At 42.0% G+C, this 13,357-nt stretch overlaps 1 protein-coding gene and 1 pseudogene across 2 annotated transcripts; both read left to right on the top strand.

Moving 5' to 3' along the window:
• The first annotated feature begins 887 nt into the window (after nucleotides 1-887).
• LOC123400025 lies at nucleotides 888-11,746 on the top strand. 2 transcript variants are annotated; one of them, XM_045094418.1, is made up of 9 exons: nucleotides 888-1,621; nucleotides 3,082-3,179; nucleotides 3,276-3,378; nucleotides 3,539-3,670; nucleotides 4,303-4,387; nucleotides 8,150-8,276; nucleotides 9,025-9,357; nucleotides 9,602-9,754; nucleotides 10,296-11,746. In XM_045094418.1, the coding sequence occupies exons 1-6, from the start codon at nucleotides 1,180-1,182 to the stop codon at nucleotides 8,193-8,195; spliced, it is 906 nt and encodes a 301-aa protein (XP_044950353.1). In that variant the 5' UTR covers nucleotides 888-1,179; the 3' UTR covers nucleotides 8,196-8,276; nucleotides 9,025-9,357; nucleotides 9,602-9,754; nucleotides 10,296-11,746. The 2 variants fall into 2 exon arrangements, with proteins under 2 accessions (XP_044950353.1, XP_044950354.1); XM_045094419.1 differs by having other exon boundaries at nucleotides 4,303-4,403.
• On the top strand, nucleotides 9,253-12,101 carry LOC123397027 (annotated as a pseudogene).
• The last annotated feature ends 1,256 nt before the right edge of the window (nucleotides 12,102-13,357 follow it).

Below are 13,357 nucleotides of genomic sequence, written 5' to 3'. Positions count from 1 at the left end.
TGCAAAAGATCAAAGAATGACAAAGGCGTTTTGGGACTACCGAGAGCACTCACAGCTACCGGCGAAGAAAATGAGCAAATGAACAAGTGAGAAATAACTGATCAATACATCATTGGCATCACAAAACTCATAGTTGTTGGTGCCTTTCCAACCTTCTCTTACACAAATCCTTCGTTAGGACCCTTCCTTTGATCACCAGCCATATGAATGCCTTAGTTTTTAGAGGTACTTGTAATTTTCAAAGCAACTTAAAAGGAAACAACACTCTCCTGGCAATAACATATTAATAAAGAGATCCAAACAGAGAAACTACCAGAACTGGTCAATAGCCATTTGACTATGTCGGGTTCTTCACTAAGAACAATTTGTCTACACATACCTAAAAGTGTATCCCACATATCCAATGTCTCACCATATAAGCATCTCCTGAATCTAATACAACTAAAATCTTGCTCAGACAATTTCCGTTGTCCACTTTTACTTCCCCATCAGAAGGCCCTTACCATCGATATTAAATGAGCACACAAAGCCCTAAGCAGTTTAAAACATGACATGGAATATACCGATATCTTTTGGGCAATTGATTTTTACCAAGACTTTCTTTCCTGCAGCTGACATTACTTCAATCATCCAACCCTATATTTCTTTCCAGCGCATTTTCTTTTAAAATAGTTGAAAGCTCTATTTTTTGATATACCCACATCATGAGACATTCCCTAGATACTTTTCATTTAGCTCCTCATTTTCGAATGTTCATTTGGGTTGGGTCGGGTCGGGTCGGGTCGGGTTCTCAAGTACAGAGGTGGGTTGCTGGGTCGTGCAACCAGCCGCCTAGCCCACATAGTTTGCACGCGAAACCCACGCAGGCCCAGCACGCGAAACCCACGCACACGCATTCGCACTGCCGCCCATACCTCGGCGCGCTCCCACTCGCCAGGCACGCGCGCCGCGCCCCCTCGCCGTTTCCGCGTTTCCTTCCTCAACGGCGACCCCGCGGCCGGGCGCGGATGCCAAAACCGGCAACCCGGAGCGCGCGCCGTCGTATTTAAGGATGCCCCGCTTCCCTAGCCCTAGCCCGCGCCTCCTCCGACCCTCAGCCGCCGCCGTCCCTCGAAACCCTACCCCACTCCGGCGGATAGATCCGGCACGTCCTGTCCTCTCCGCCACCAGCCGCCAGAGATGGCCGCCCGCAACTCATCCACTTCCCCCTCCGACCAGGTCCCCCAGGCCGCCGTGGCGGCCCCCAAGTCGCCCGTGCTCGCCGCCGACCCGGTGATGCAAGGGGCAAACATGGTGGTGCCTATGCCCCTGCGGGAGCCGGTCATGACCGTGCCCCCGCAAGGCAGACCTGTGATGGCACCTCTGCCTTTCCCTGTCGGTCCTCCATCCTTCATCCATGATGCCGGATACATGATGGGGCGATCATTGTTGCCTGCCGGCCCTCATGCCATGACGGCGCTCCAGCCTCCACCTGCCGGATACATGATGGGGCACCCGCTGTTGCGTGCCAGCCCTTTGCCGATGACGGCGCTGCATCTCCCACATGACGTACACATGATGGCACGGCCGCCTTTGCCTGTTGGCCCACCTCTTCTCAAGCGCCGCCGTCATGACTACTTTGGTTTGTGCTTACTTCTCAATGCTCTGCCTCTATTAGATTAATGCTTTGTTTTATTCCTGTACATTCACATAAAAGTTTAAGGGGCAACCGTGGTAGATGTGGTAGTTTTCTTAGATAAATGAAACCGTATCAGATTTGTTGATGCTTATGGTTGTAGTTTATATAGTAGATTTTGTTGATGCTCATGGTTGTAATTTATACAATAGTTTTTTTTATGATTATCTTTGTAGCTTATACAATTGTCTGTTTATGGCCATAATGCCATATGTACAGTTAGGCTTTCGATTATGTCTATATAAATAGCATACGACTACAGTGAGCAGTATAGACATATCTTTGAGTTTTTTCTGGGAAGCTTAATAGTCAATGCTGCAGTTGTTTCTCTTATGGTTCAATATGCACATTCGAGATATTGCTGATTGTTAGATTGCACCTGTTTTCAAGCATCACTGCATCAGGTTTGTTACATTTGTAGACTGGAGGTTCGGATTTGTTAATGAGAATTTAGAACATAAGCATGGCAGATGATTGTCTCCCTAGCCTAAGTTTTTCTGTTAAATCTTCAAAGAAAAATCCTAGAGTTCTGGATTTTTTTTCTATGGTGTTGGTAGCATTTTGACATGTGGATTAAGTGCTGCCTAGCTTTTGCTATGTTAAAAACATTGGCGCACAGCTGACAGCACATATTCGTACTATTGTTCTAAAGAGCTTTGAAATGAACCTCATACAACCAAATATATTATAAATTGTAAAAAAATGGAATTGGTCAATAGTGCTTAGGGCAATCTTGTCGATCTAGGTTAGAGTTTGCATGCTGCTACGTCGCAGCACGGTAACACCCTTACTTTTGATGCAGCAATTAATAGTTTAATAAAGCTAGCTCCTATTTCCTATTAGCACCCTTCCAATATTTTATTGAGTATGATTAATTGCCATTTGGGCATTAGTTGTATATTTGTTGTTGTGGCTGAGCTGCATGATAGGTTAAATAAATCACCATCTCCTCAGTTGACAGCTTAGATTTTTCTCATCTCAAAAAGTCCCCTACATTTATCAGTACGTGTGAATATCTTTACTGCGTGCTATGAAAAATCAGTGTGCATATGTCCATTTCAACCTCATAGATGACAAATGAGGTCATCATTACCAAACGACACTAAAACGTTGATATGCTCGTCATCTTTAACTTATTTAAACCCTTTTCACATTGGTAACGCCGTAACAGTGAGATTGCCTTTTCCCCCTCTCCAGATGTCCCTTTCTTGATATGTGATATAGTTAGATCAACACTTTAGTGAATGCTGTCCTGTTTCTTTTTACTGGGCTTGCTTTTTAAATCGTAGGTCTAATTAATAATTTCAAGCAATCATGAGTCATGTGCCGCTCAATGTCTTTTAGAACTTCATTAATTCCCAGTAACATATACATGCATATAATTTAGTTATTACACCCTTCTGTAGACATGCCCTTTGGACAGGAGATGCCTTATTGTGAGCAGGAAATGGCTGGATTTGATGAATCAAGGGCACTGCCTTATGGGCCTTACATAAACAATGAGGTAACGCAATAATTTCTTGTTCCTTATTAAGACTAGCAGCTTCATCAGTAAATGTGAAGTGCTGGATTATTTAATTGACCTAGTGCATCTTTACAGATGTCTTCCGTTGGTTCTTATGAGCCATATCTTCCTTCAGATGCATCAAACACCCTACATGTTGAAGGTCTCCCATCCAACTGTACTAGACGGGAACTTGCACGTATCCTTTGCTATTATTATTTTGAGTTTATTTATCATTTTATTAATAAGTGAACTATGTTGTATGTTTATGTTCTTACCAATATTATGTCTCACCCTTTTCTTTTGTGTTTTAGTTTTCACAATTTAGTGCTTCAGCTCCTTGACTCTTGCTTCTCTAGATATATTTCGCCCTTTTACTGGGTTTTGTGCAGTAAGGCTGGTCAACACAGGATACAATAGTAGACATGTAATAGCTTATGTTGACTTTGGAACTCCTGCCCAAGCCTTCTCTGCCATGAAGTCTCTACAAGGTGAATATAGCATCATTATCAGCCTAAACTGTGCCCCTTACATTCTAGTATTCTATGCTTGATACTTATGTTACCAATTCTTTTGATCTGTGGTTTGCACATCCTTTGTATCAATATAATTGTCTGCCTAATTTGCGACTCTTACATAAGTACTTACGGCAGTTGTCAACCCTTGTTGATTGTTTCATTGTTTGTTTGCACAACTTTCATGTTCTTACCGAGCTAAAGTTTACATGCTAGAATCTGTATGCAGAATAGGGAATACTTCCCTTTGCTCTATTCTTTTCTGTCATGTTTCACTTCCAGTAGGTTACGTGTTTACTATTGTTTATGTATCACACATCTTGCATTATATCATTTAGCATTTATTCATTTCATATCCAGCATCTGCTAGATAACTTTTACCTGAATGTTGAGACAAGTGCCTCGTATTGCTACTACTATTTTACCTTTTTTTTTAGTATTTTAGTGCATCAACTTTGTTCCTTAGATGATTGATTTCAGACCTTCTACGGTTAGCATAATCCCTTATCTCTTTGTCTCACTATCCCAAAATATGTCAGTGTTATAGCATGAAGTTGACACTTGTTCAGTTGTGAGCTTGAAATAAACAACGACACTTCTTTTTGCAGGTTATTTGTTTGACATGCATGACCGATACTCACTCAAATTGGACCTCCAGTTCCTTCCTGGTCCAAGGTCAACTGATGGCTCGTGGTAGGCAATAAATCTTGTGGGTCTCAGTTTCTTATATATCAATCTGAAACCTTCAATTTGCAACTTCTTTCTTGCTTATGTTACCTCATGGGTGAGAATGGACAATTTGATTGTTTCTCAGGGTTTACCTGATATGCTATGATGAGCCTGTATTAGAACTGGAATTGGTTTTTGTAAGTTAAATGTTGTACGGGATGCTTTAGTTTGTCATTTCGTACCGTAACTTATCATGTATCTGCGTGGCCCATACAATACAGTTATGAGCAACTGAAGGTTTCTTATTACCAAAAGTAAAAGGTTTCTGTCTGGTGGGCATATTACGTCAATATAGTTTAATTGTTGATTACGCACATGCCATGACATGTCATGTACCTGGTGCTCTTTAAGATGCTTATCTTGAACATAAGCAAAGTTCTGTTCTGTCCAAAGATGTTGTCTGTTGTTGGGTTACTCAGGCAAGGTCGTTTGTGTTCGGTTCATAATCACTTAGTCACCCAGCCCATCTGTCATGCTCTTTTGGCTGAATTGCCACAATTGTGTCCACAACACTTCGGCCAACTAAGTAACCATATGCCATGAGTAATGTACCATATAATGGATCTGTCCATTTTATGGTTTCTCCTTATGTTTTTAACCGCAGTCTCTTGAATCCTTGGTGCTCAATAGAAAAATCACCGTGCTAGTCAATGTCGGTTGGGAGGAATGGCCTGACATGAATGAGCCTACCCAATCTTATCTTGTGTAACTTAACAGTTGAAGTAGTAATAATTGAACTGTAAGTTTTTGATGTTCACCTACTTTCTTGACCTTGATTCTTTGTCCAATCCTCTGGTTATTCCAACATGCCTTAGTGCATTATAGTACACACTATAATTTTAGCTGTTGGATTCTTTCTGCACCGAGCTATTTTCCCATCAGCTCTGGTCACGTGATGCACTTATTTTAACATAAACTGAAGATTTTTTGGAATCTATTTCTTTTGTATGAACAAGACATCATGCTGGAGAGTGGAGACTTTGCATAAAGGTCAATGGCTGTCCACAGTTAAACATAGTAGCTTTGAAGACCTGCAGATTTAGTGCGTACTGAATTGAATCTTTTAATTTGCAATGGTAAACAGTAGGACCTTCATTAGTATTGGTATGCTATCTTGGCAGCTGGTACAACCAGTAAAGTGTCGTTTCTTTTGCCATTCAAATTTGACTACATAGAACTAGGACCCTTCTGTATGGAATTTCTGGATCAAATCAAAACAACCTTTCTGCATTTGAGGACCATGTTGAGTAAAGCATTGGACCTTTCTGTATGGAAAGGCTTGAGAGAAGAGGTTGTTCAAGAACACAATGCATGTGCATCTCGGGGACCCTTCTGTATGCAGCTCGGGGATGGAACCACTGCGCTCTTCTGGGAGGACCGATGGCTTCTCGGCCTCTCCATCCGCGAGCACGCGCCCGCGTTGTGCATGTGCATCCCCAAGAGTCGCAGGAATTCCCGGACGGTGGCGGAGGGCGTTCACGGCAATGCTTGGGCGCGGGACATCCGTGGCACCCTTGGCCTCCAGGAGATTGGGCAGTACCTCCAACTCTGGATGCTGGTGTCTCGCGCCACCCTCTCCCACGAGCCAGACAAGCTGATCTGGAAATGGACGGCCAACGGCAGCTACACAGCTAGGTCCTGCTACCAGGCCACCTTCCACGGATCTATCACTTGTCGCTCCTGGAAGCTGATATGGAAGAGCCGGGCCCCGTTGAAGGTCAGATTCTTCCACTGGCTCGCCAGCCAGGACCGCTGTTGGACCGCGGAGCGCCTCACCCGCCATGGCCTCACTCACCACCCTCGGTGCCTCTTATGCGATCAAGAGCCGGAATCCATGCAACACCTGCTGCTCGCATGCCCATTCGCGAGGCAGACCTGGCACGGCATCATGTCCTGGCTGCGTCTCCCGTCGCCGGTGCCCGACCAGGACGCCACGCTACACGACTGGTGGCTGCGAGCTCGCGATGCTACACCCCCCTGCTCCGCAAAGCGTTGGCCTCCGTAGCGCTCTTGGTCCCTTGGATGATCTGGAAGCATAGAAATGCGTGTGTACTCGACCATGTAGCCCCATCCTTAGTCGAGCTAGACGCTGCGATCAAGGACGAGTCCAGGAATTGGGCTAAGGCAGGAGCCAAAGGGCTTAGAGTCACCCTGCCTTCCTCCTGGGACGTCCATTGATCCACTTGTAACACCGATGTACTGGCCTCTTAGGAGGATGTTCTCCCCTCCCTTTTCAATGCAATGAAACGCAAAGGCTTTTTGCGTTTTCTCAAAAAAGTCCAATGCTTAGCTTCTTTAACATATAATTGCATGGCGATACATTTAGTTATATCTCGGGCTCAAGACAAGGGCTGGGCGACCCTAACTAGGCCAGTGTCAAGCTTGCGATCCGGGCTACCATCGTCAAACCAAGTCGGCGATCTTGCTTGCAAAGGCTTGAGAGAAGAGGTTGTTCAAGAACACAATGCTGCCCCTGACGATGCACAATGGGGATGACACCACCATCAGGTTAGAAGCGAGGTCGCTGTGAGACCGAAACCTACTGCACACAGGACGAGAGAAGAGAATCCTCTCCCCTCCGTGCTGCAGCACGGATCGACGGCCGGAGGCTGAGGGGAGAGGAGATTGATCTTGTTGGCGGCTAGGGTTTCTTTCTTCTGTTAAGTGTGTTTGGATGAACTCAAGTTTGTTTTTTTGTCGAAGAAATTGTAAAAGAACAAACGGCTTCGTGTATGATGCTTGTCCAAAAGTGGGAGCACCACTTCTGTAGGTGTAGTGTTGCCATGCATAAAAGAATTTTAAAAAACAAGTATGTGAGGGCAAATATTGGTAAGATGGGGAACTAACATGTTTGTGCTCTAAGAAGTATAAAATACCGACGAATATGAGAACAATGATACTAACAGCAAAACAAAAAAAAACAGCGATTCGAATTCACCGGGGCGCTCACCTCGGCGCTTCCAGCTCCTTGTTGGACTCTGGGAGCAAGATGAAGCGCGCGATGATGTCGCGCAGCCGCCGCTCAACTTCCATCTGAGTGCCGCCTGACGCCATCTGCGGGGAGGGCTCGGTCGCCGCCTCAATCGGGGGACGGTGGAAGGATCTAGGCGGGGAAGGTGCTTAGGGTTTCGGGAGGAGGGGTCGTGGGGGGAAGAGGAAACGTTAGCACGAAAGCTTTGGGTGGGCAATTTGGGGGGGGGAGTAGTGGGGGGTGGCGATAGAGACGAATGGGATTTCTACTTCAATTTTTCCCTCCTCTCTCTCCTCCCCTCCTCTCTCGCTCTCTTGCTCTCTCTCTCTCTCCATCCGTGACTTATACTCGCACAGGTAAATCTTTTCCAGGTACGCTATGTATCTTTTAGTGAGTGTTATGAGAAATTAACGTCCCTATCGGATCTTGATCCCTTTACTGTTGGTCTAAAAAAAATCTTGATTTGGCTGTCACAGCCTGCGTCTCATGTCATCTAGTGTTGTCGAAGAAATCGTCAAGAATAAATGACTGTGTATGTCGCTTCTTCAAAAGTGGAAGCACCACTTTGTTTAAATGCATTGTTGCCATGCATTATAAAAATTACAGGTATGTGAGGATAAACAATAATGGTAGGATGTGGAATATGTAGTTTATCTTCAGTAGTAAACTAATCAGCAAAAATGTTACTTCCATTGCTGGTGCAAGTTTATTTCTTCTCTCTTATATGATAACTAATCAGTCATCTGTTTCTGTAGGCATGTATTATCGCAGAAAAAGGAAGCGTTCCGACCCCATCAATAATCTTTCACTTACTGCAAATACGGTTCCAGTTGGGGATGTGGCAGTGTTACCGAGGAGTGGGACAGCTTGTATGCTCAGAAGGTCCAATTGTTAACTTTCCTTTCTACTCTGCCCGAGCCCGCTCTGAGTTATGGGCTGAGTGTTGATACTAATATGGTCAATTCTATTGAGCAAAGAGAACATAAAAAGAGTGAGATAATAGTTCTTGATTCGGATGATGATGATGGAAGCACAGGAGCACACAAACAACTGACGCGTGAGAAAAACAAACAGCTGATACCATCAGAACAGGCTGGTGCTCTCATGAGGGTGGTAACCGAAGGAATTGATGACGTTAATGAGACAATGCATGATAGAGACCAAAACAGTCAAATTGTTCCATATAGTCCAAGTGCAACTTTAATGAATCGGTATCCTTCGGCCAGCTATAACCATCAGCAGTTCTGTTTGAGAGAGTTATATTGCAGAAAAGACCTGAGGAGGAACGTATCCATGATCTGTCTATATGTACTTTTCACTTGCAATTTTTACTGAACTTTTACTGAGAGTTATATTGTTGTTTTTGTTCTACATGTTTGTAGTGACAAACTAGTAGCATCAACTTTGCACTGCCTCATCAGTATCTCTGAAGGGCACTGCAAAACTGTTATCTTTGTTTTCCATTTTTTTAATGTTCATCCATTATTATTTGACGCATCTTAGTTCACAAGTACCCCTTTCTCTTGTACTAAAAATAATGGAGTATAATTGTTTGATATTTGCTGAATCTATTCCAATTCAAAGCTGATAGTTTTCATCTTCCAGCCGTAACTCTTCCTGCTCAATGCAGGTTGCTGCTCATAAGGAGAAAACAGCAGAAACACGAGTTTTCTCTCCACCTTGCAAGGAGAGAAAAAAACACGAAAAGTTGATCCTAGCTTCCAAGTAGATGGCAATCTTGCAATTGTGCCAAGAAAAAATAAAAATAAAAAATGAAGCAAATCCAGCAGTATTTGATTTGCCATCAGAACCTTACAAGTCTGTGGGGGAAGACGAGCCTATGAAGAAAGATGAGCCTATGGGGGAAGATAAGCCTATGGAGGAAGAGCATATACAAGAAAAGGAAAGTGATGGTCTTGAAGAATTTTGGAATGAGTACTCAGTGGCACTTGAAAGCTCGAAGGTACAAATTATAATCACAGACTTGCGACTTTTGTTACTGCAGCATTTTGAAACATATCATTTTGTAAGTTAATAGTTGTGCTTATAATTGCATGCTCTCTCTGCAAATTGATCCAACTTGTAAAGTTTGAGAACAGATGAGCTCAGCTCAATAAGAGAAATCTGTGTACTTTATCTTCAGTAGTAAACTATTTATTTGGATTTATGTTGTTTGCAATAATGATTTAGTTATATTTATTGGCCAGCTCGACACACTTGAAGAGGCAGCCAATGAGGAAGAGGTGGACAACGTCTGCAATCATGAAATACAGATTCTTGAAGATCTGGGTCATGTATGCGGTGTCTGTGATATGATTGTGAGAAGGGCTGACACAATCATTGATTATCAGTGGAGAAAGGTATGCTATTTGTTTAAGATATGTGATGATGCTTCTGTATCTCTGAGGCCATTTAGCAACATATGTAGTTTTAATTTTTTATGTAGTTCTTACCAAGTATCCTTTTTAGCAACAAGCAAAGTGGCCCGTAGGCACGTGTGGGATCCCATTTGGTGTGCTGAAACTGCTTTGAAATACATTATTTATTTTGTATTACACTATTACGTTGTTTGAACAAAATCTGTTTTTATAAGAGCCAAGTGCCTAAAGGGCACAATATGCCAATCATACCTGAGAATTTTCCATGCCATCTTATCCGACAAAATTGACACATTTGCTCATGCCACAGAGCCTGACGCTGGACCTCGTGGGTTGTTATTTTGGTTATTCCTGTATTTCTAGTATAGCACATGTAGTTGTTATTTTCTGATATTCGGTGTCTACTGTTATGCATTATAATTTTTCAGAAATGTCATGATGCCATAGTATAAACTTTGGAACGAATTGAAGTTTACATGTATGATTGGAACAGTCAACTGACATTATGTTTACCTCATGTCAGGCATCAAGGTCAAGATCATATTTCTCTGAAAAGTGTTAAAAGGATTCTGACAAGATTGTCACTGGTGATGTTATAGTCGTTGAAGAATTCATGTGTTAGACATTGCTATTCATCCAGGACATGAAAAGCAAATGAGACCACATCAGTTGGCAGGTTTCTGCTTTCTGGTTAAGAATTTAGTCTCTGACAAACCAGGAGATTGCATTCTAGCTCACGCCCTGGTTCCGGGAAAACATTTATGCTGATTAGTTTTATTCAGAGCTTCTTGGCAAAGTATCCCTCTGGAAGGCCTCTGGTTGTACTCCCTAAAGGCATATTAGGTACATGGAAACGGGAATTTCAACTGTGGCAAGTGGAGGACATACCACTGTATGGTTTGTGCTCTGTCACCAGATCAGTTGGAAATCCTTAACGCTTGGCAAGCAAATAGGAGTATCCTCTTGGTTGGATACACCCAGTTCTCTTGGATCATTAACAGTGATGGGGGTGTCACCGTCGCAGCTGCATGCTGGGACATGTTGCTTATGGTCCCTAACCTACTTATAATGGACGAGGGCCATACACCTAGGAATGAGTCATACTCCACGTAATGTGGTCCTTACACTTTTCTAGAATCACGTCGCAGAAGTGTTCAACATCTTGAACCTTGTACACCCAAAGTTTCTCAAGATAGTAGCATTTCCTCCTATAGTTGATAATGAGTCAAGTATCAATATCAGGTCGCAAGATATCAAAAGGGATCTCTGATAAATTCACCGAGTCAGTAGAAGTGACCCTGCTGCATGATATAACTTCACGAGAAAAACACATGTCATTAGAAGTCACAGAGAACCAACAAAAGATTTGCTTCGCTACTACAAGGGTGATATCTTGGATGAGGTACCTGGCCTAGTAGACTTCAGTGTCTTGACTGTCTTCTTGAAACTCAGTCCCACGCAGAAAGAAATCGTTCATAAGTTGGAAGCCTATGAGAAGTAAAAAAAAGTGCAGTAGGAACTGCCCTGTACATGCATCCATGTCTGTCAGAAATATTAGAAGTTGATGCTGCAGATAGGGCTTCCAGCTTGACAGATGTAACTGTTGATAGTGTGGTCCGTCTATCAACGTGGCCGACGGTGTGAAGGCCAGATTCTTCACCAATATCCTGGCGCTTGCGGAATCTGTGGGAGAGAAGGTCATTGCATTTATTCAGTACATTACTTCCCATGATTTTTTTTTTTTAGTATAAATAGATAGATAGATTTTTTGGTTTGAAAGGAGCAAACGGGAACTCTAGAGGAGAACCACCCATGAAACTGCATTCAAGGAGGTGATACCAAATCTGTGGTTTGAAAGGAGCGAACAGGAACTTGCATGTATCCTTTTGTGCATATGATTCTCTTGCTATTATTATGTTGAGTGTATCTGTCATTTTCTTCATAACTAAACTATATATTATATTTATGTTCTTATCAATCTATGTCTCAATCTTTTCTTTTTTCTTTTTGTTTTCACCATTTCGTGTTTCATCTCTCTGACTCTTGCTTCTGTAGATATATTTTGCACTTCTACAGTGTTCTATGAAGTAAGGCTGGTGAAAGAGGATATACTAGTAGACATGTAATAGCTTATGTTTGTCTTAGATACTTCTGCCCCAGCCTTTTCTGCCATGTAGTCTCTGCAAGGGGAATATTACTCATGTATCAGTACATTTTTGTCAGCCTAAGTTGTGTCTCTTACATTCTATTATCCTACCTAATACTTATGCCACTAATTCTTTTGAGGTGTGGTTTGCACATCCTTTACGTCAATATCTTGTGTGCCTAAGTTGTGACTCTTATCTAAGTACTTGTATGGTACTCCCTCTGTAACCAAATATTGAAACAATCAACAAGGATTGACGACTACTCCCTCTGTATAGAATTATAAGAGTGTTTAGATCACAGAGGGAGTAGTCATCAATCCTTGTTGATTGTTCTATACAGAGGGAGTAGTCGTCAATCCTTGTTGATTGTTTCAATATTTGGTTGCACAACTTTCCTGTTCTTACTGAGCTAAAGTTAACATTCTAGAATCTGCATGCACAATGCATCCATTTGCCATGTTCTTTTCTACTATGTTTCATTTCAAATAGGCTATGTGTTTACTATTTTTTTTATGCATCTACATCTTTCCTTATATGAATTTATTCATTTGATATCCAGCATCTCGCAGATAGCTTTAACCTAAATGTCATGACAAGTGCCTCATATTGCAACCACTATTTTTCCTTTCTATAGTATTTTAGCACATCAAACTTTGTTCCCTAGATGATCAATTTCATAGTTTCTACTGTTAGCATAATCCCTTGTTTTTTATGTGACTCACTATTGTACTATAGTACTCCATCCTATCCAAAATAAGTGTCATGGTTTTAGTTGAAATCACTTATTTGAACTATAACCACGACACTTATTTTGTATCGGACGGAGTACATATTTTCAAATATGTCACTGTGTAGCATGAAGTTGGCATTTGTTCGGTTGTGAGCTTCAAACAAAATATGATGTTTCTTTTTGCCGTTTATTTGTTTGACATACACGATAAATACTTGCTCAAACTGGACCTTCGATTCTTTCCTGGTCTGAGGTCAATTGATGCACCTCATGGTAGGCAATAAATCTTTGTGGGTTTCGGTTTCTTCAGTATCAATCTGAAACATTTAATTTGCAACTTCTTCCTTTGCTTTTGTTTCCTCATGAACGAGACTGGACAACTTGATTGTTTCTCGGGCTTTAACTGATATGCTATGATGAGCCTATATTAGAATTGGAATTGGTATTATAAGTTGCATGTTGTATGAGATGCTCTAGTTTGTTATTTCGTATTGTAAATTATCATGTATCTGCATGATCTATCCATACAAAACAGTGTGCGACAGTGGATCAAACATTCAATTTTTTGTGAGCACCAAAAGGCTTTTTATTACAAATGTTTAACAAAAGTAAAAGGTTTATGCCTAGTGGTGTACTATGTCCATCTCCAATCTCATTGGTTGACATTAATATTTTAAAAAATGATACTTTTTGCAATCACTCTAGATA

The sequence above is a fragment of the Hordeum vulgare genome, chromosome 5H, assembly GCF_904849725.1.
Source record: "Hordeum vulgare subsp. vulgare chromosome 5H, MorexV3_pseudomolecules_assembly, whole genome shotgun sequence".
In the NCBI taxonomy this organism is placed as follows: domain Eukaryota; kingdom Viridiplantae; phylum Streptophyta; class Magnoliopsida; order Poales; family Poaceae; genus Hordeum; species Hordeum vulgare.
The sequence above is the reverse complement of the archived record's forward strand: the minus strand, read 5'-3'. Positions and strand labels throughout refer to the sequence as shown.

Bases quoted from the DNA above. Each gene is read 5' to 3' on its own strand.
- LOC123400025 (XM_045094418.1), top strand. From the start codon at position 1,180: ATGGCCGCCCGCAACTCATCCACTTCCCCCTCCGACCAGGTCCCCCAG. The intron at 3,180-3,275 runs GTAACGCAATAA...GCATCTTTACAG, and splicing joins GGCCTTACATAAACAATGAG to ATGTCTTCCGTTGGTTCTTA. The intron at 3,671-4,302 runs GTGAATATAGCA...TTCTTTTTGCAG, and splicing joins TGCCATGAAGTCTCTACAAG to GTTATTTGTTTGACATGCAT.